Source organism: Pinus tabuliformis, chromosome 1_2 (genome assembly GCF_031772625.1).
Source record: "Pinus tabuliformis cultivar Carrire ecotype Pingquan chromosome 1_2, CPIR1, whole genome shotgun sequence".
Lineage (NCBI taxonomy): Eukaryota > Viridiplantae > Streptophyta > Pinopsida > Pinales > Pinaceae > Pinus > Pinus tabuliformis.
In genome coordinates, this window is record NC_142298.1 from 1,338,464,380 (window position 1) to 1,338,487,256 (window position 22,877).

The following is a 22,877-nucleotide window of genomic DNA, read 5'->3' on the forward strand; positions in this document are numbered from 1 at the left end:
AGTTGGTTATCCATACACCTACTCACCATTGTATTGCACTTAGCTTCATATCTTGCCCACAACAGTCTATATTTAATTGGGTACCCATAAACCCGCAACTCCCATTTGTATTACATTGGGTATCCGTTAAACCTACTCTCCTTTGTAATGAGTTCGATATCAATAAGCCAACACTCATTTTGCATTTTAAATTGAGATCCATACGTACAATAGTGTAAACCCATGTTTATTTGTATTTCATCTTTTTTCTCTGTAACCCTTTGTTCAATGTATTAGGGGGGTGTTGAGAATGTTGTAATCCTTTCCTTTGACTATAACCAATCCCTATTGTGTTAGGTATGAACTAATGTAATCATTTATTGTAAAACCAGGTTTTGGTTAAGGCCAACCTAGTCAACTTGTACATGCAGGTTCAATAACCCCTCTTGGGGAAAGTTCCCTACTTGAGTTGTCTATAAGTACACAATTGTTGAATAAAGTTGTCATTGATGGCATCATAGTTGAATTGTTGAAACAAACCCTAACCCTAGATATTGTGCAAACCCTAGGAGACCTAAACCCTAACTACTTGACTAGACCCTAGGTGCATGAGTATATTAATGAAATTATAGATGTACTTGCCATAACGAAGCGCTAGCAATGATATCATGTTTGCATTGTTGAAGCTAGCCATGTCAGTCATTAATGATGGCAAGCCAATAACTTGCCCTTATATGCATTGCCCAAGCTTTTTTGGAGATGCCCTAAGAAAGAAGTTACCTTGTTGAAGATGCCTATGAAGACATTGAAAAGGCACCCTAGCCTTGTTGTATGATGCTGATAATTCCCATGTGATGAAGCCCTAATCTAATAACCCTAGATGTATGAATATGTCAAAGAAACCCTAGTCCTTGTATGCAATCCTAATGCATGAAGATCACATGCACTAGCATGTCAAAATAGTGAAAAAATTATAATCCACTTGATGGTCTAATTCCATAAAAGAAATTCTTTAATAGGGATGTTATGAAAAACTATGCATATGATGAAAGAAAGTAAATTTCCATCATTTGAGGTCATATCTTGAAGGGAATACTATATCATATTATAGAGGAGGTCATAAGCTTTCCAATAAGTACTGACTTGCCTCCTAATTCCTCATCGTTGAAGAGAAATATATTTTTGAAATCAACATATGTAAAAAATTGTCAAACTGTCCAAGCCAACTTGAGTAGGCTCATAACCCTTGGCAAAGAGACGTGTCCCTTGAAAACATGGAAAAACCACTATAAATATAAACCTAAATTTGTCCATTCAAGCTCAAATTTTTCGGTGGAGATAAGACGAGGTAGAAAAGAAGTCGTAGCCTAGAAAAGCAAGGAAGACAAGTTTGTGGAATTATTCTTGGGTTGAATAGTCTCCCATAAGTTCGAGCAAGGAGCAAAGAAGTTGCCGTAGTTGCTGTGGTCAACGCTGTCGTAGTTTCCGTGGTTGAAGTTGCAGTAGTTGCCGTGGTTGAAGCTACTATGGTCGAAGTTGCCATAGTTGCCGTGGTCGAAGTTGTTGCAGTTGCCGTAGTTGTCGTGGTCGAAGTTGTCATAATTGCCGTGGTTGAAGCTGTCGTGGTCGAAGTGTTGATTTATTGGATTGGACAAATAGAGCTTGTTGAAGTTTTCTCTTGAGAACATAATAGGGCAGAGTTGGAGAACTTTGTGAAGTTTGTGGAGTGTTGGCTTATTGGGGCCCGACCTAGGTTCGAAGTTAATTAGTCAAACAAATCCCGGTACTAATGGCCCTTTTGGCAACAGTCTGTGGGGCGTAGACTGAGGTCTCACCTGAAGTAGTATGGGAGGGTGCTAGAACCAGGTTTTCGCACCCTGAAGATGTCTGATGAGTTTGACTGGTCCGTGGTTTGACCGTGCGCGCAGGTGGCTTCGCTCACTTTCCCGTACCTCGCAGCCTGATATACTGCCTTCGGCAAGCCCTACTCAGGCGCTAAACCCCGTGCTTCTGCGTTATTACCCAAGACCTTATTGGTATTCCAATGTTAGTTGATTATTTTAGCCTACTTGCGTGCTTTAAGTTATACTTAACAACATAAACCATTCATACATGTGCACACAGTAAATAAACAGTATATTTGCAAATTATATCAAACATGTATTAACCCAAGAACATATACACAAAATTATGATAAAACTTCTCTTTATTAATTCCTTCCTTGGTTATAGACTCGACTCACTTTGCGCACTCCGATGCAGGGGTCCGCTCACTCAGCGGTGGACTACTAGGCGTCTACGCACTCAGCGGCAGAGCCTTCTCCTACTCTACGACTCAAAGACACACTTTACGCTTCGACTTAGTCACTTAGACTTCTTCCTCCTTCTCCTTTTCTACTTAAAGCCTCGCTCTATTTATACAATCCCATGGTCCGTGGACTATGGGTAGGTCTATCTAGCCGACATTACATTACAAACCTAGGGCGGACAACCTTGTGACTCTATCATACTTTCGTGCCCTGTGCCCGCAATTCGCAGAGCTTTACAACAAGATTCTGTCAAAACTTGGGCTTTGAGCCCCAAAACATGCCTTGGGGGGGATTCTATGCCCAACAGGCCCCCAACACAAACATCGTGACTTGCCCTCGAGTCACTCTGTCGGTGCGGCGATCTTTGCACGGAGTCCCTCAAACTATTCTCGAACTGCGCGGAGGTCAATAACGCACTGAGCTGCTGCTTGTTGGATCTGCTGCATACATTGTTCCAAGACCTCTGTGTCGGGAGTGCTTCTCTGCATCAATTTGTGCATCCCTTGCATGTGTGTGAGCTTGCCTTCGATGTTTGCCGTGATGGTGAAGACCTCATCCATCCAACGCTGGACGCACGCTTTTAGGACTGCTCCCTTATGTCATGCCACATCCACCTGCTCCTTCAGTGCTTTAGCATACTGCATCCGCGCAGTTTCTCGGACATTGTCATACTGCTGTTGGAGTTCTCGCTCCTCTGTCTCTAAGCGCTGGATGTTGGGGTCCTCCTGCAGAGTAGTGAGGACCTCAAGTGATTCTTCCAACATGCTGGTGCAGTCTCGCACTGCACCTTCAATTTCCTCCAATCTCGCTGTGATAGCGCTAGCGCGCTGTTCTTCGACTTCCGGGGGAGTGGATGGTTGCACCTTTAACCGCAGCTCCGCGATCTAAAGGTTCAGCTCCGCGATCTAAAGGTTCAGCTCCAGCTGAACCTTTGTCATTTCTTCCCTTGCCTCGCAAACTCCCGCTGCTAACCTGTGGATCTGCGCCTTTGCTGGTATGTCTGCTGGGATGGCCAGCTCCGGGACGCTTTAACAAACGTTGTCTATCACTTGTTCTAGCTATTGATTTTGCGACACCAATTCGTCTTGCTGCAAGCTTAGTTGTTCCATATTTATTTTCTGCTCTCTGAGGACTTGGAGCGCGCGGCTCTCCCTAGCTCGCAGCTCTGCGATTATCCCATCCTGCAACACATATAAAGTCTCGCGCAGGAGTGCAGCTAGATTGACATTGAGACCTTTCAACGCTCTAACCGAAGGCCTATCGACCTCATTTGATGGCACTAGTGCCCCTTCCGGCAGCACTATGGTGTTCGTTATCCGCGCGCGTAACATCTGCTCTGCTGCCGAGGATACGATTGTACCAACCTGAGGGGGGTGTATCTTTAATTCCTGCAACTGCGCTCTGGGGTCCCCCAACACAATCTGGTTCTCCTGCATGAAATCTTGGAGAGCCTCATTGGTGACATCGCGCACTGCTTCGCTGATGTCGTGCAGATCACCCTCGGTTAGGGTGATTGGGTCAATGGACAATTTCGAGGCCTTGGCCTTCTTCTGCGGCCCTACCCGCTCGGCCGGGTGCTGGCGTTTCAACTGCGTTAACGCGGTTTGTGGGTCCGCGCTTCCTTCTATTTTTGCTTCCTCTGCCTTCTTCCCTTGCGAAGACGTTGTTTGGCCTTCGCCCGCCTTCGCGGCTGCTTCCTGTGCTGCTGTTGCTGTTACGACCTTTTCCTGCTCAGCTGCTATCTGTGCTGCGTCCTGCGCTGCTCGCGCTTCTGCTGCTGCTGCTTCCTCCCTTCGTTTTTCGGCCAACTGTGCAATGCACAGCTTGGCCTCGTCTTTCTTTCTTTGCGCCACCGACTTCTCAATCTCTGCGATGTCTGGGGCGCGCCACTCCGGCAGCCATGCCTCTAGTACATTAAAAATGACGTCGTCGGTGGCTACGAAGGGTAGCTTTACCCACTGCTTAGTCGGGTCCTTGTGCGCTCGGATATAGATGTTATGCATGTCCGCTTTAAATTCTGCATAAACCTGCAGACTGTTGTAAACAATGGGTGACAACCGCGGTTTATGGTTGATCCCCATTCTGAGGTTCATTTCCATGAACACCCAGAAGATTTTGCTGTCGCGTATTCGCTTAGCATCCTTTGTGGCGCAGAGCGAAGTGTACTTCACGAACTCTCGCAGGTCCTTGTCAATTATGGGGAATTGACTATCCTCCGGCAATTCCCCAGCTACGAGCACTATGGACAACAACAACCATGCATAGTGGAATGTTTTGCCCTGTTCCTGGGCTTTGTGGCAATTCTCTAAAAATTATGTGCAGAGGAATTCAGACCAGTTAAACTGGAGCCCCTCTGCGCACTGCTTGACCACCGATGTAGGTACCTCGTCTGCGCGACACTTGCGCATAACTTTTCCTGCGAGGATTTGGGTTGCCATGCGTACTGCTTTGTCCTTGATGCTGGAGATGGCGTAGCCCCTCTTCTTCTTTTCTAGCTTGTACTTCTTCTTCATGGCCTCCGCGATGGCCAAATCACTGCCCTTCCCTTCCGATATGGCCGCGAGGCCCTCTCCATTGTATGGAAGCCGGAAGACGCTATGAATCAAGTTTGTCGTGATGGAGATGGGATCCTTCAGCCATAAACACCCATGATGCACCAAGCAGAGCGGCTGCCTGGTGACGAAAATGGTTATTGGAGCGTAGTGGAAATGCGGCACCCAGGGTAGGTTCAACAGCCCGGCCTTTTCCACTCCGCGCAACCACTTCTGCTGCTCTAATGTTGTCACCCCCCTGCGATGTTCTGCTTCATGAGGTTTCTGGTTTCAAGGTGAGGGAACTTCTCGTGATCAGCGAGGTCCCAATTTTCAAATTTCAGGTTCGGCACGCGGCCCAAGTGCATGCCTTCAAACATAATGCCATCTGGGAGGAGCGGGGTCTGGAGCAAGCTCTTGGTCTCGTCCAAGTCCTTGGGCACTTTGGCCTTCCGTTTTCGCGGGGGGACATAGGCGGGTAGTTTTGTTGCAGAGTGTGTAGGCTGAGTATCCACCTCCATGCCTTCATCTTCTTCTGTGATGGTACGATCTTGCAAATCTTCTTCTTCTTCGTCTGCTTCTTTAGTGACGCTTCTCCCCTTCTCCTCCATCAATAGTTTGCTGCGCAGTGGGTTCCGCGGGGACACATGTATGGGAGCCATTGCTTGTTTGTCCTTCTTGGGTCTTGGCGTGCACGGTGATTTCGTGATTTCTGCCACAATCCCGACACCTTCTGGAACATCCCCCACAATTAGGGCCTGCGCGGCCTCCTCGGCGGTCATTTTTGTTATGTCCATAACATCCTGAGTAGTTTCCATTGTGCTCGTTCGGAAATCTAGCACTCGTGAACTCAGGGGCTCAATTAACGCTCGACTCACAACACTCAGGGCTCTGCTTAATTGCTCAATTCGCAAATGACCAAGTGTTGTTCGCGGGGCAACCTTTTGTATTTTATAGCACTTTTTGAATTCGAATTTGACCGTTCCCCCCAATTCCAGTTCATTAATGCTTTCTTGGCGACAGATTTTCCCAAATCTTGCCCATAAATCACGTCTTAAATGCTTGCCGCCCGCTCCATTCGGCCTCAAGTCGAGCATCCCATTGTGAAAAGTGACTTGAACGATCACTTTCTGACCAACCCGCGCGGTAGTGTAGCCCCTCGTGCATGGTCGTGGACCCTGTGATACTTTGCTTCTGCGCGCATCTCCAATATCGGGCAGCTCCCGGGCAGAATAGTTTATAGTCCCGCGCTCCCTTCCAATCACCTGGAGCGCTAAGATTGTCCTTCCCTCTGCTAGTCAGGTGGTCGCACCACCCGTGAAAAGTTCCATCCGATCATTCATCATGTTGCCTAGAGAATCTCTACCTTTTACTATTATGGTCGGCATCACGTACTTTATTACTTGCAACGCACTACCCTGGTCATTATGCTTAGCAACACGCGGTCCAAGCCAAGGCATCAAGCTGATCAATTTGCGGCAATAGGCCTTAACCTTGTCATCGTGATCGCACACATCCCGCCTTACCATTCGGGTCTGTTTGCCGAGAAAATATTTCTTTATTTCGTCCTCCATCTTCTTGACTTCTGTGTCCACCAGCTCGCTTTTCTTTCTTAACCGTAGCCTTTTTTCTTCAAGTTCTTGGAGTCTAAGGTTTCCCTGTTGGATTTTGGCTTCCAAGGTTTTGCGAATCGTCGTCCCTACCAGTCTGGATTAGGCTTTTCAAGTACTAGAGGGCTTACATCGTTCGTCTCATATTCCAGCCTTGGCGATGCCTGCGCTGTCAGGTTCTTGCGCGTGGTCCTATATGCCCGTAGAACCGCTGGTATGCGTAGGTCCTAGTCAATCAGTTTCGTATTGTGGACCCTGTTTAGTGCTCCGCACACTTTGTCAAAGGCTTCCACGTGGATAACCTTCTGTGCGCTTGGTCTTATCATACCTCCTAGTCCCAAACGGAGGGGTTGTTCGCGCCATTGTCTTGCCTGCTCCTGCTTGCCGATCGTGTTTCCTACCATGCGGATGGTGTGCCTTCGTGCAGGTTGCGCACCATATGCCTGTATCCATCTGGAAAGGTGGGCATGCGCACCGTTTTGTCTGACATACTTGGCTTTTATCCGCATCTGAGGCTTCCCAAATCGTAGGCGCATCATCCTTCTGCATTCGCACCAGTCCTCAAAACTTCTTTGATGCGTACCCCACCATCTTGCGGGTGTAGCGTGCAGTACCCATTTCAGAGCGTCGAAACGTTGCTGTTTCGATACTTCTCTTTCAAATTTGTTCAGGAAATCATCCACCTCGCTCAACCTGTCATACATAGGCAGATCTCTTACCTCTGTTTCCACGCAGCGCAACAACCTTGTCATCATGTTACAGTTGAGCGTGGTTACCTCGTGTAACCGGTTCTGCCATCGTTCTATTTCCTCGTCCGAATCTGAGGTGCAGGAGCTTTCGCGCTCCCACGAGAGTTTGCCATCTGCTGTTGGATTCACTTAGTGTTGCTCCCGTGCGGTTATCTTGTAGATACAGTCTAGATCGTCATCGCTATCGTAGTCGCGCACTAGCTCTGTGTAGCGCGATCTTTTCGCAGGGTTTAAAGGTACCACTACGCGTAGTGACTTTTTCTCAAAAATCATCTTGCGTTTCTTTAGATTTATCACTCTATTCATGTCAGTGGCCCAATCTATTCCTAGTAGCGCAGGATAGGGATTGCTGTCATCAACAATCTCTATCACTTCGAAATCTGCAAGCGCGATCGCACCTTCGATATCTACCGTTATTCCCTGCAATCTTCCCATAGGTAGGATCTTTTGCTGGTTCGCCATTCACAATTGAATAGGAGACCATTGCAACGCAAGCCTACCCATGTGCTCCCATGTCTGCTTTGGCAGGATGTTCGCGTCCCATCCTAGATCCAAAATCACTTGATCCATTTCATATTCTCCGATCTGCGCGGTCAATCTCATCTCCTTTTCTGTTTGCGTCGTGTGCTTTCTGAGCTTCCGGATTACGCGCGGTTCACTAGGCGCGGTCCCAACACATTTAGTTATGAGTTCTTGCAGCCCCTTCACAGCCTTGCTGTCGCGCAGCAGCTTCATGCATGTCTCTAGGAATGTAGTGAGCATCGATGGGTCCATTTCTGGTTCCAGTCTGTCTTTACTTCCTGAAGTAGAGGCATCCGCGAAGCTCTTCTTAGCTTCCATGAATGTCTCTTTAGCGCACTCCAGATCAAATTCAAGTTCCTTCGGTGGAGCCTTGTGAACCTAGGTATTTTCTTTGGGCTGCTTGCCCTTGTCATCCCCTGTCGTTATACTGCTTTGGAGCACGATATTTACATTTGGGTCTTCCTCGCGCGGCTCAGACCTCATCATTTGCAGGTTCTGAGTCGGGGGAGGTTGGAGTGCTCCTTTATCGCGCAACCTCGCTATCAGCGTGGGACAGTCCTCCGTCTCGTGATCAAACTGGGTACAATATAAGCATGATGGTCTCGTTGGATTTGTACAATCGCGGGCATAATTCCTTGGTCCTCCGCAATTGCAACATATCAGTTGTCCGCGACCTCTTCCTGGTCCCATTCCACCTCGACCTTGTCTGCTCCCTTGAAATCTAGTGCACGCCATCCCTGCATTTTGATCGAGGCCCTGTGTTTTGGTCTGAACTATGTAGGTAGGAGTCCGATCCATCATCAGTTCATAACTTCTACAGGTACGCTCATTGTGGCCTACTGACCTTCAGAAATTACAAAACAACCGCTGAGAATTCTGTGTATACTTCTGTAATAGATGGCAGTTATTTGTAGCATGCTTCCCTCTTATCTGAAAAATCGCGCACCATAATGCAGGCGTTGCGCTCGGTCCTACTTGTGCCTCTGGTCTCAATGGCATTGGTCCTCCTCCCGCAAGGTAATTTGTGAACACCGGGCAGTGGTCCTTGTCATGTCCCTGGGCCTTGAACTTTACGCACCATACCTCCTCGCGTGCTTCTAGGTGAGTTGTCCGGTCTTGTTTCAAACTCTGCATCTCAGGGCACAAGTTCTTCAACTGTGCGTGAATCTGTTGGACTCCCAGGTTAGGATCTTGTATCGGAGTCTTGTGTAATCTCATCGCGACCTCCAAAGCTTCAGCCTGAGTGGTTAGCCTTTGTTGCGATAGCGCGTTCTGTAAATATGGTGTTAACAAGGCTACAAACCATTCGCGGTGTTGCCCGTCTATTAAGGTCATGTTTGCTCCGCGAATTGTGCACTTCAATCTTTGATCCAACTCCCATGGGGTTTCGCTTGGTAGCATTGTGATTTCCTTGAATCCAATGATCCACTGTGCCTCTGATTTCGGCCTGCTAAATTCTTTGTTTAGTGCAGTCTGGATATCCGCTATCCCCGCATTCGGATTGTCATTGGAATGCTTAATGTACCAAGTCAGTGCGTGATCCTGTAGAGCGCTGACCAATGTTGCCTTCTTTATATTGTCGTCCGTGATACCCTGTGCTTCCCATACTGCTTTTACCATGAACCAAAATTGGTCTGGATCTTCATTCCCTACTCCCTTGAACACTGGTAGCTTTATCAGGGGTGAAGATGGTGAAACTGGTGGTGGTGTGGGCGGGGGTGGTATGCGCGGAATTCTCTGCTTTATCAGATTGATCGCACTTCTTGGTGAAACCTTCGCGAGCTCTTCTTCGCCCCCTCGCGGAGGTGATATCAAGGGGCCAGTTTTGAGTTCTGTGCTACCTTTGTTTCTGTAGATCCTTCCACTCCGCATAGCGCCAAACATCAATTTATTCGCATAACCCGCTTTTCACATAGTAGCATTTTAATCCAAGTGTTCAAAGATTTAACGTACTTACCTCACGGTCCCTTGAGGAAGCGTTATTTTGCCTCGCTATAGCTGACCGAAGTATCTACCACGAATTTGGTGATGAACCCTCCTATGATCCGATCCAACCAGTGATCGACAACGCGCGCGATCTTATCTCCCGATGCTTCCAGTCCGCGCACCAACTTTGGAGTCCACACAATAGGTTTGTTGGGCCTACACCTTCCTTGACTGTCTGCAAGCTTTGCGATCCACTCGTACAACTCAAAGGGGAAGGATGCAAAGAAAATTTTGTGGATTTCCATATATAAGTAGCAATCTAACCACTCTTCCTTCGATAATCGCGGATCCCTGTTTTCCTACGCCGCGAACTCGTGAATCTTTCTGTCCAACCACTCTTCAATTCCTTTCTTTGTTGGATTCGAGTGATATGACATCAGACATCTCTATGCAGATCCCGGTTTCGGCAATGGAACCATTTGTTGGATTATTGGGGCTTGACCCAGGTTCGGAGTTAATTAGCCAATCAAATCCCGGTACTACTGGCCCTTTTGGCAACAGTGCGTGGGGTGCGGACTGAGGTCTCACCCGAAGTAGTATGAGAGGGTGCTAGAACCAGGTTTTTGCACCTTGGAGATGTCTGATGAGTTTGACTGGTCTGCGGTTTGACCCTGCACGCAAGTGGCTTCGCGCACTTTCCCGCTTGCAGCGTGATATATTGCCTTCGCGCAGCTTTACTTAGGGATTGAATGCCGCGCTTCTATGTTATTACCCAAGACCTTACTGGTATTCCAATGTTAGTTGATTATTTTAGCCTACTTGTGTGCTTTAAGTTATACTTAACAACATAAACCATTCATAGAGGTGTGCGCAGTAAATAAACAGTGTATTTGCAAATTATATCAAACATGCATTAACCCAAGAACATATACACACAATTTATGATAAAACTTCTCTTTATTAATTCCTTCTTTGGTTACAGACTCGACTCGCCCTACGCACTCAGCTACGGACTACTAGGCCTCTGCGCACTCAGCTACAGAGCCTTCTCCTACTCTACGACCCAAAGACACACTTTACGCCTCGTCTTAGTCACCTAGACTTCTTCCTCCTCCTTTTCTACTTAAAGCTTCGCTCTATTTATACAATCCGGACCATGGGTAGCTCTATCCAGCCGACATTACATTACAAAACTATGGCGGACAACCCTGTGACTCTATCATACTTTTGCAGCCCGCGCCCGCAATTCGCGAAGCTTTACAACAAGATTCAATCAAAACTTGGGCTTTGAGCCCCAAAACATGCCTTGTAGGGATTCCATGCCCAACATGGAGATCATTGAAGACCATGATGCATTAAAGCCATAATGAGGTAACCTTGGAGATTTTGTTTGGGTGACATGAAGAGCTGTGGCGATACCTTCCGAGAAGACAAGGTTTTCATTGATGATGTGACGTGGAGACTAAGGGAAGGCATAGCTGAAGATTGACAAGGCTTGTTGAAGAAGACATTGGGGCTGTGAAGTATAACCAAATACATCTTGATGAAGTAAAGTAAGGGTCGGAGCCTCGAAAAGACAAGGTTGGTGCCTTGGGTGATAGGGTTGGAGCCCTAGAGGATCAGAGTCCTCAAGAAACCAGGTTGAAGCCTGAACTAGATTAGGGTTGGACCCTTGAGGTTGGTGCCTCAAAATTGACAAGGTTGGAGCCTTGGAATTCCAAGTCGGTGCTTGGCAAATACAGGTTGGAGCCTTGGATGTCCAAGTCGATGCTTGGCAAATACAGGTTAGAGCCTAGGAGATCGAAGATCAGTGTCTTCATCTAGGGTTTGAGCCCTACGTATATTGTACTTGACTTATTGTAACAGAGAAATTAATAAAAGCATTTATTCTTATTGTTCATTTTGTGTTCTAAATATAAGTGATCTAACTGGTAAAAGTAACAATTGAAAAGAAATACTTATTCACCCCCCTCTTAGTATTTCCAACAACTTTCATTTTGTATATCATCTTGTGATTTTCTTGATAATTTTTTAGCCCATGGGTGTCATTTCTTGTATCAAGTGTTTAATGCATAAGAGCACTTAAATCTTTAGTGTTCTCTTGCTTATGTATTTATTCCTCTCTTGTGCTTGGTGATTCTTTCTCTACTGCAGTTATGGTTTAGGTCTAGTGTAGTGCTATTTTTTGGTGTTATTGTAGGATTTTAGATTTGTTGTTGGTTCCATTTGATCCCCTCTATTCTTCTGTGATCTCAACAGAGATATGGGACCCTCCCTAAAATTTTAAATATATGAAAGCACACCAAATTCTAAATATAAAAATAATGGGTATTATTTTATGTATAATAAATTCCGTTTTTATACAATTAAATAAACATCATACATGATCCAATTGGAAATTGGTATCTGATACAAGAGAATATTATTCCTCTTGGTGGAGGTGTAAGAGGTAGTCTAGGCCAAACTCTTAAGGGAGCGTACTAGGTGAGCTTCTAAATTGAACTTGAATGTGAGAGGACTTTCACCTCTACCTTTGATTACCTTAGACCCCATGCAGGAATGGGTTTCTTTTCTCCAAGATACCTTAGGTCTTTCCAACTTGAACTCAAAGAGAACATGGTTTGATTCGGGTTCCACTATTTATGTTTCCTTTAAGACCTTAGGAGATATTTATTGCAGGCCCCTTAGGCAAAGAGGATACTCTTCTACCTCCTCCATAAGATCTTCCTTAATGTTGACTTTACATGGTCCTAATTTATTGAGTTGAAATGGTGAAGAGAATAGGTTGTAGTACCACTAAAGGTCAACAAATAGGTTATTGTTAGAGATACCAGATCAATGATTTGTGATCCCCCTCTTCCCTTTCTAGGGGTGGAACCAACTTGTGCCTATTGAATGACTCCCCCATGGTGTGCATGGATCTTTGGTTGTTGTAATTGTAATGGGTATTTTTGGTCTTCATCGGGCTTTATCTATGATGCACTTTGACCATTATAGATTTTGTTTTGAATGAGATCCATGTGAGTCTCACGAAGATATATCGAATACCGGGGCTATCATTCCCTTTTAGTTTGTAGACAAGTGTTGGGTCCCTATAATACTAGTGATTACCCCATTACTATTGTAGTTATACCCCTTATTTATATTGTTGTGCCCTTATTACCCCCATATTGTTATTTCTGTGCCCCATAGAATCCCTCTATTGTTATTTTTGTGGCTTTATATTATTATTGTTAGGTCCGCTGACTTATATTGTGACTCTTTAGACTCCTATATATAGAAAGGAGGTTTTATCATTTGTATCATCCAAGAATTGTTCATTTATGTAATGTAAAGGAGGTTGCCCCCTCGAAGAGGCTAAATTCTAAGGCGTTGATCTATCTTTTCTTGAGCTGGTTTCATAACATTTGGTATCAGAGCTTTGGATTCTAGGGTTTCGCTGCTCCAAACAGGTCATCGTGGCATTTTCGCTATAACTTTTTTTCTGTGACGTTTCAAAAGTCGCAAAAAAAAACCCATTTGAGAAGAAATCGCGCTGAACCTTGGGTCCGAATTTCAGAGCTTTTCGCGCGATATTTGCGGAGATATGATCTGAGGAAGTTGGTCTTTTTGCAGACTCCTGAATTACATTCAAAACAGGTGACCTGGGGAAAATCGTCATAACTTTCTCTCTGGGGATCAGATTGAAATTTCGTAAGAAGGTACAAAAAGAGGACGCACTGTAGTTTCTTGTTTGTGTGTTTCAGATTCAAAGGTTGAAACAGTGACTCGTGGCACGTCGTACAAGTTTGCTCTGCTGAACCAGTCTAAAAGCAAGTCACTGTGGGAGATTTCACATAACTCTTCCTTGGAGAATCCAATTTGGTTCAGACTTGTGGCATTGGAAAGAGGACGCAGAAGGCTACTACAGGTAGCAATTTCAGAACTGGATGATCTGAAATTACAGAGATACATTAGATTCAATATCAGGCTTCTATAAAGTGAAAAAAGGTGTGTAGTTTTTTTTAAAATTTTTGTGTAAGCTTGGTTTAACGGAATTCAAAGGGCATAGTAAAACATTATTATCGGTAACTGATGCCCCGAGGAAAGAAAATGCAAACACCTAGTAAGGAACCTGAAAGCTCTAGCATGACTCATGAAGAAGAGGAAGAAATGCTACATGATATATCAAAATTACAAGAACAAGTGCAACAAATGTCACGCTCACAAAAGCTAACAGAAGCTAAGATAAGTGGCGTGGAATCTAAGGTAAATGGCGTGGAGTCTAAGATAAAGGGCATGGAAGCTAAGATGGATGATTTGAAGATAGATTTGAAGACAGACATGGAAGAATTGAAGAAGTTGCTACAAGAAAGGGTCACTAATGGTGAAAAGGTAGTAAAGGAAACTCATGATGAGAACAAAAGAAATGTTAATCATGATTCCATAGACGCTAATGTTGGATCGAAGAATCACCATATTCCAAAAATCGATATGAGGAAGTTTGATGGCAAGGATCCCGCCACATGGATATTACAGATGGAGCAATTCTTCGATCTCAATAATGTGCAAAACGCACAAAAGGTACGTATGGCAACTGTATATTTGGAACCAAATCAGTTTGTATGGTATCAATGGCTTTGCTCTCGTAAACAATTTATCACTTGGGCAATTTTTACGGAAGAATTGATAGCACATTATGAAGATACAAAAAGCAACACTTTTTTTAGCCAATTGATAAGTCTCAAACAAAAGGGTTCAGTAATGGAGCACATTGAGGAGTTCCAAAAATTGAACATAAGGGTAAAAGATATTCCAGAGGAGCATAGGATTGATGTGTTCATAGGGTCTTTAAAGGATAATATCCAACATGATGTTCGCCTTTGGGAACCTGATTCATTAGAGAAGGCATTCAGGTTAGCAAGAAAAATGGAAAGCAAAATTATGGCAACCAGGAAGCATACCACTCACAACTATAAAGACGGAAGTGTTGTTGCCCCTAGTCTTCCACAACCTATAAGGTTGACACCACAACAATTGGAAGAAAAAAGAGCAAAAGGGCTTTGTTACAGTTGTGATAGCAAATACACTAAAGGTCATAAGTGTGCTGAGAAGAAATTATTCTACATAGATTGTGAAGAGGAAGAAGAAAAGGAGCAAGAAAGGTCAAAAGAAGAAGATATACTCCAGGAACAAAGCCTAGATGAAGAACAAATAAATCCGACCATATCTTGTAATGCATTGGCGGGAATTACCACTCCTCAAACCATCAAGATAGAAGGACAAATCAAGAAGAAAAAGGTAATAGTGTTGATTGATTCAGGAAGCACCCACAATTTTATTCATTGTAGGGTAGCAAAAGAATTGAATTGCTTCCTATATCCAGCACCAGAGTGTCAAGTGATGATTGCAAATGGAGGAACAATAAATTTCTCTGGAAAGTGCCATAATATCAAGCTATCCATGGGAGAATATGTATTGACTAGCCCAATGCTTTCCATTCCAATGGGAGGTGCTGATGTTGTACTAGGAGTCCAATGGCTACAATCCTTGGGTACAATAGCTTTTAATTTTCAAGAACTTTTCATCAAATTTTCTACGGAAGGAAAGGAAGTTGAATTAAGGGGTATTGCAGGGAAACCAGGAAAGATAATCAGCTCTAATGGCATGACAAAGCTTCTAAAAAGGAGCAAAGAGGTGTAATTGCACAATTATGTTCGCTAGATGTTTCCACATTGGAATCATCTATTTCTCCAGATCTCCAAAAAGTCCTGGACAATCATTCCAAGGTATTTGAGACTCCAAAAGGTCTCCCACCTATGCGTGATCATGATCATGCTATTCATCTGATTCCAGGAAGTGTTCCTCCAAACATCAGGCCGTACAGATATCCCTATGTCCAAAAAAGTGAAATTGAACGTATGGTTGCAGAAATGCTAGAGGCTGGTATAATTCAACCGAGTCAAAGTTCTTTCTCAGCTCCAGTAGTATTGGTGCACAAGAAGGATGGATCATGGCGCATGTGTCCGGATTATAGGGAGCTCAACAAGCTCACTATTAAAGATAAGTTCCCCATTCCTGTTATTGATGAATTACTGGATGAATTGCATGGATCAATTTACTTCACCAAGTTGGATCTTCGTTCGGGATATCATCAAATCAGAATGAAGATTGAAGACATTCCGAAAACAGCATTTAGAACTCATGAGGGTCATTATGAATTTTTGGTCATGCCTTTTGGCCTTACCAATGCACCTTCAACATTTCAAGGTTTGATGAATTCAATTTTCAAACCATTCCTTAGAAAATTTGTGTTAGTATTTTTTGATGATATACTAATCTACAGCAAGTCTTGGAAGGATCATGTTGAACATGTTGACAGGGTGCTACAACTATTGGAGGAGAAACAATTATATGCAAAAAGATCCAAATGTTTCTTTGGAGTCCAGGAGGTGGAATATTTGGGTCATATTGTATCTCATGAAGGAGTTAAGGTAGACCCTAGCAAAATTAAAGCCATTAAGGAATGGAAAATCCCACATCCATAAAGCATCTGCGAGGATTTCTTGGGTTGACAGGGTATTATCGCAAGTTTGTTAAGAATTATGGGAGAATAGCAGCACCTCTAACAACATTATTGAAGAAAGATTCATTTTCATGGACTCCGGAAGCAACAAAGGCCTTTGAACATCTTAAAGAGGCAATGTGCCAAGCACCGGTCTTAGCTACACCGGACTTCACAAAAACCTTTATTGTGGAATGTGATGCTTCAGGAAATGGAATTGGTGCTGTTCTAATGCAAGATGAAAGACCCATTGCTTTTGAAAGTCGTCCAATCAAGGGAAAGTTTTTAAGCAAAGCTATTTATGAGAAGGAAATGTTGGCAATACTCCATGCACTTAAGAAATGGCGACCCTACCTAATGGGAAGACACTTCAAGGTAAAAACGGATCATGATAGCCTTAAATACTTTTTAGAACAAAGATTATCCTCTGAAGAGCAACAAAAGTGGGTCACAAAGATGTTGGGTTATGACTTTGAAATCATCTACAAAAAAGGGAAGCAAAATGTGGTGGCAGATGCACTCTCAAGAAAGGATGAGGATGTGGAAGCATTGTTGTGTGCCATTTCTATTATCCAACCAGATTGGATAAACGAAGCAAGGGAGGAATGGAAGAATGACGAAGAAGTGTGGGCACTTATTCGAAAGCTACAACAAGATTCCAGTACTTCTGATACATTTAGCTGGCAAAATGATTCGTTATGGTACAAAGATCGCTTATACCTCTGTAAGAATTCCCAGCTAAAACAAAAGATTCTTATGGAATTGCACACTTCTCCCTTAGGAGGGCACTCAGGATTTTTAAAAACTTACCACAGGGTTAAGAAGGAATTTTTTTGGGATGGCCTTAAATCAGATATTCAAAAGTTTGTGGCGGAATGTTTGGTTTGCCAGCAAAATAAAGTTGAAACAATTAAGACACCAGGTCTATTACAACCTTTATCCATTCCAAGCCAACGTTGGGAGGAGGTTTCAATGGATTTTATCACAGGTTTACCCAAGTCTGAGGGAAAGAGTGTCATCATGGTGGTAGTTGACAGACTTACCAAGTATGCACACTTTTGTGCATTATCACATCCATTTAAAGCCAGTACAGTTTCTACTGCATTTATGGAAACAATTCAAAAGCTACATGGAAACCCAAAGATTATTGTAAGTGACAGAGATCCCATTTTCACTGGAAATTTTTGGACAGAATTATTTTCTTGTCTTGGTACTCAGTTAGCTCATAGCTCATCTTATCATCCTCAATCTGATGGGCAAACTGAGATAGTAAACAAATGTTTGGAAGGATATCTTCGTTGCTTTGTATCTGATAAACAGACACAATGGGTCAAATGGTTGCCTCTGGCTGAATGGTGGTATAACACTTCCTTCCATACAGCAACAAAAATGACCCCATTTATGGCACTTTATGGGTATCAACCACCATCCATCACATCATATTTAAGAGAAAATTCTAAGGTTCAGGCAGTGGAACATCACATCGAACATCAACAACAAGTCCTCCAACTCTTAAAGGATAACCTCGTGTTGGCACAAAATAGAATGAAACAACAGGCAGATCAACATCGCAGTGAAAGAAGTTTTGATGTAGGTGATTGGGTATTCCTACGGCTACAACCATATAAGCAAATGTCCCTAAAGCAAGCTAAGAAGGATAATAAATTATCACCAAAGTATTATGGTCCGTACAAGGTGTTGCAAAAGATTGGTACTATGGCATACAAATTGGAGCTTCCTGCAGCTTCTCGATTGCACCCAGTTTTCCATGTTTCATGTTTAAAGAAGGTTATAGGTGACAAGCTCCCAATTCAAACAATATTGCCAGAACTTGACGAGGAAGGAAAAATTATATTGGAACCGGAAGCAGTCACAGAAACAAGAACTCGACAGCTACGAAATCGATCAATTTCAGAGTATCTTATCAAGTGGAAGAACTTATCCGCTGAAGATTCCACATGGGAGGATGAGAATTTTATGCAGAAGTATCCAGAACTACTCAAGCGTTGAGGACAACACTTTTTTGAAGGAGAGGGGCATGTTGGGTCCCTATAATACTAGTGATTACCCCATTACTATTGTAGTTATACCCCTTATTTATATTGTTGTGCCCCTATTACCCCCATATTGTTATTTCTGTGCCACATAAAATCCCTCTATTGTTATTTTTGTGGCTTTATATTATTATTGTTAGGTTGGCTGGATTATATTGTGACTCCTTAGACTCCTATATATAGAAAGGAGGTTTTATCATTTGTATCATCCAAGAATTGTTCATTTATGTAATGTAAAGGAGGTTGCCTCCTCGAAGAGGCTGAATTCTAAGGCGTTGATCTATCTTTTCTATCTTTTCTTGAGCTGGTTTCATAACAACAAGAGACTTGGAGTTGTGGAACTGTTCTTGGTTCTAGTGATGTCAATTGTTTGATTCGAGAACGCTAGATTTATATGGGTTTGAGTTAGCAACTTGTCTTGCTCACTTGAGACATATGCATTGCAACTTGTTATTGTCCACCCTTTCGTCAAGCTTTGGATCCATAGGGATTTACACATTGACCTCTACTAGGGCGTGTATTTTGATATTTTTTGATACTCAACTTTTCGGGAGGTCATCCTCTTTGGGTATTTCAATGCTTATAGTAGACATTATTAGATTCCACTGCATGATAGGTCCACGGATGCTTTTCGTCTCCATGAGATTGACCTAGCTTTAGTTGCCCTCCATAGTGTTTAAGATGATACTTTAGGACCCCTTACAACGTATGGCATTCCCTTGTTGCACCTAAGCAAGTCACATGAGTTAATGGTTTTGAATGACCTTCCGTGCTTTCTAGATTTGAGCAAGTTCACTTGTTTACCTCACATTGTCGAGGGGTCACATTGTCGAGGGGGAGGGGGGGGGGGGACTCACATTGTCGAGGGGGAGGGGGGGGGGGACTCACATTGTCGAGGGGGAGGGTGGGGGACGCACACTGTGGAGTGGGGAGGGAGGGGATGGGTAAATGTGGTTGACTATGTATCGGCCAATCAATATCATCTCTTGTATATCTGTCAATTTTCTATCATCCCAATTCCTCTCATAGACCATGCACTTCTCCCTTTCAAGTTGACTCATGGTTACCCTCTTACAACTCTCCCCTTGAGTTGACAACCACCAATTATGCTCATCTCTCTTCAACTATTTGGAAAGTGGTCCTCATATCCCATCCCCATACCGCCATCTCATCTCATGAGTCCCAAATCTAGGCATATGAACTAATGGTATGACGATGAGTGTAATACCATTCACAAACAATTGTCATACCTTTATCCATGAGCCCACCTTCGGCCCACATCTTTAGAGATCATATTGGAACCTCCAGTGCAACTAACGCTTATTCATGCTTTAGAGGAGGTGTGAATTTTATGCCACTAGATCCCCAAAACCTTTTGGTGCACTATGTTCCCCCACCATTCCAAGCTTTTCATTGACCTTGATCCCCCAACCATGTCCACAAACACGACCACCATTTATGGTATATCTAGGTAACTTCTTGTTCTCGTTACCTCGTGCCTCCGCTAATTTCCTTGTTGGTTATTCTTTTATATCGATATATGGCAGTTAGTTTGGGAGATGAATACCAAGTACACAACAGATGAGGAGGGGTTCCATGCTTTAGCTTTGCAAACATGTCAGGGATGTTCTTATTGACTATATTGTTTATTTATTTAGTGATATTTTGTGCATAGGATGTCCGCAAACATGGTCACATCATGCCATTTACCCTATCCATAAATTAGGTTGTAGTGCTATCATAAACAATCATTGGATGTTCATGGCAGGCCACAATTTAAGCCCTATGTTACTGTCCTTCTTTAGCTTTAAGAGGAGCTTGAGAGGAGACATCTCTGGACCAGAGTTCACCCTCCATGCCATTAATGAGGAAGAGATACATTGCTTTTCCAAAGTCTTTTGTTGTTTTCTTGACTTTTGTAAAGCATTTGACTTGGTCCCAAGGGTGGCTTTGTTCCAAAGGCTGAGAGACATTGGCATCTCAGAGATCATCAACAAAACTATCGTGCATCTCATTAAGTTTGTCTTGGGCCATCTCATTAAGTTTGTCTTGGGCCACCTCTACATGGCAGAGTGTTCGATTTCATCAAGAGTACCATTGGGGTGAAGGAAGGGTGCCCTCTTTCTCTAACTTTGTTTGGGATCTACATTAATAAGGTAAAGTCTTATTTGCATAAGCATATGTAGCCCAAGGATGGTTGTCCCCTCCACCACATCTTGATTTCCATTCTCCTATTTGCAGACGAGGTTGTCTTCTTAGTATTAGTTTGCCTTACCTAGCTTCTGTGATTTCGATAGAGGACAATTGACATGGATAAAGCTAAGGATGTGGTCCTCAACAAGCTGAAGAATGTCCTCATAGATTACCATCGACTCCATGAAATGCACATCTCGGGGAATCTTGTTGGGCACTTCCTCTTACTTTGGGATTGGTCCCAGCTTAAATTAAATCATGCAAAAGCTTGAGGCTTTGTCAATACAAGGCTCAAGGTTGTCACAATAATATACTCTGATTAAGAATTGAATTTGTTAGTTGTGGCTATTGAACTTGGCTGGGGAGAATAACACTACTCCCAACTCCTTGAGTTAGACCAAATTGATGGGTAGCAACGCGTTGTAGATGCTATGAAAGTAGTTCCCAAGTACTGGGAGCGCAAAGGATGTGTCTTCATGTCCTTGTGGAACACTTACAAATCTCCATTTCATTATTATTTCCTGCTGCTATTTCTTATTATACTACCATACCTCTTTTCTGCGTGGATCTTATTAAATGTACAAGTGAAAAAGGAATAAATATTTTATGGTTCCCTTTCATTTTCAAATTTTCAAGTTCAAAACTTTGCATGCTAAGTAAAGCCAAAGTAATTATTTGAATCATCTTTTCATTGAGAAATTTGCCTACCTAGTTCTATTGATTTAGGTGACTAGTGATATATTAAAAGTTCATATTGAAAGGATGAACCATTTTAAACTATTTTTGACAAGGATATCCGATTTATGGAAATAAGTTTTTTCTAGCCCTCTGAAAAAGCCTACTGGCAATGTGTAAATGTAACACTTTATTTTACTACGAGTTTGATATTTCCCTAGTCTTTGACTAAGTTCTCCCTTATAGCCCTTCTGCTAGTGTGAAGCTTATGTTGGTGTAAAGGTTGTTTATTGATGCTATAGAGAACATTGCTGTCATGCTTTCAATTATGAAACTCGGCTACTATTGAAGGGATTTGTTACACTTTTCTATGACTCGTAAAAGAAAATCATCAAACATTGTTTTATCGATCTGTGTTATTGCAGGCAACAGGTGCTTCTAAAGAACATATTAGAGATAAAACCTAAGAGACAGCGTGTCTCTGGTCTTTCATCCGACGTTTCAGATGGAATTCGAACAGAGGCAATAAGAACCACATCTGGTCGCTCGTCAGAAATTTCAAATGGAAATCAGACTGCAGAAGCAACAAGTGGCACTTCAAGTGTGAATATTGAAAGCCAAAGTTCAGAAGAGGATTCAACAAAGCAAGCTAGTGCAGTGGAGAAATCAAAAGAAGCCTGTGGTAGTTTGTTGGGCTTGGCTTATGAAAGCTCTGATGAAGAATAAATTAAGAACGACAATCATTGCATGGAATAGGACTTGGTATTGATGTAGCGGGTCATATAAATCCGGGCAAAGTTTATGCTGGCTAACCACCTTCCTGTTATTGTTCATGCAATTATTTAATGTACATTATGTTTGGAAAGCAAACTGCACTTTTACAAAATAGCGATGTATTTTCTGTGTTCCTTATTTTCGGTTTTTGTTTTTTCCTAATTTTGAGGAAGATCCCCCATGGTGTATGAGAGCATAGGTATCTTTCGCTTAGTTTTAATGCGCAATTGGACTTATGACACTGCGAAATTGATCTTGATAACACTACCATTGCAGTCAGATGTGTGCGGAAATGGTATAGACAATGTCTTGTATAAAATACATCCATTTATATGCATCAACTGTTGGGAGCCATTCAGAAAGTATTGGTGCCCCACTTTTGGATTGGCTGGCTGTCAACAGCCAGCTTATCTTTTTTGTTTTGTTCATTGTTGCAATTTCGTAATTCATGGCTGATATATAATTCGTCGATGAATCTATTGAAAACCAAAATTCCAGCCGTTTATGTGATTGGGCATTTATAGTTTAGATTATTCATCGATAAATAATAAATAGTCTAGTTGTTTCATTAATGGCGTTATATGCAGCGTGTGATCTATCACGAGTGTTCTTTGGGTGCTTACATGAAATGTATGATCAGGACAATCAAGAACACCATTCTTTTTCCGTTGGTTTCTAGATTCCACTTTCCAATCCACTCATTCTTTGTTGATGGTACTGTGATCCTTTTTACAGTAAGCTTCGTTGCAAACAATATGCACTGTGCAACAGACTAATTAAGACTTCTGTGACATTGTTCTTCCTGGCACCGCAACATTTGCCCTCTCTGGTAAGATTGATTTTTCATTACATTCTCGTTATTTGCTGATGGCTGTGCCCTATAGGAATAAGCTTTCATGCCAAATAATATGCACCCCGCAACAGTTTAATTACACTTGAAGGCATTTCTTTGTGGTATGTGTCATTGGATGGCAAGTTTTTCGCCACTTCACCGTCTATCGGTACGAGACGA

The 22,877-nt window shown here is 43.0% G+C and overlaps 1 protein-coding gene across 1 annotated transcript in view; it reads left to right on the forward strand.

The window, feature by feature from the left end:
- The window catches only part of LOC149211142 (ankyrin repeat protein), a 92,555-nt gene extending 70,264 nt beyond the window's left edge, over positions 1–22,291 (forward strand). The window contains exon 6 of the mRNA XM_089396937.1: positions 21,517–22,291. Coding sequence (XP_089253063.1) covers positions 21,517–21,817 — 301 coding nt within the window. The 3' untranslated portion in view covers positions 21,818–22,291. The remainder of the gene's footprint in view (positions 1–21,516) is intronic.
- The last annotated feature ends 586 nt before the right edge of the window (positions 22,292–22,877 follow it).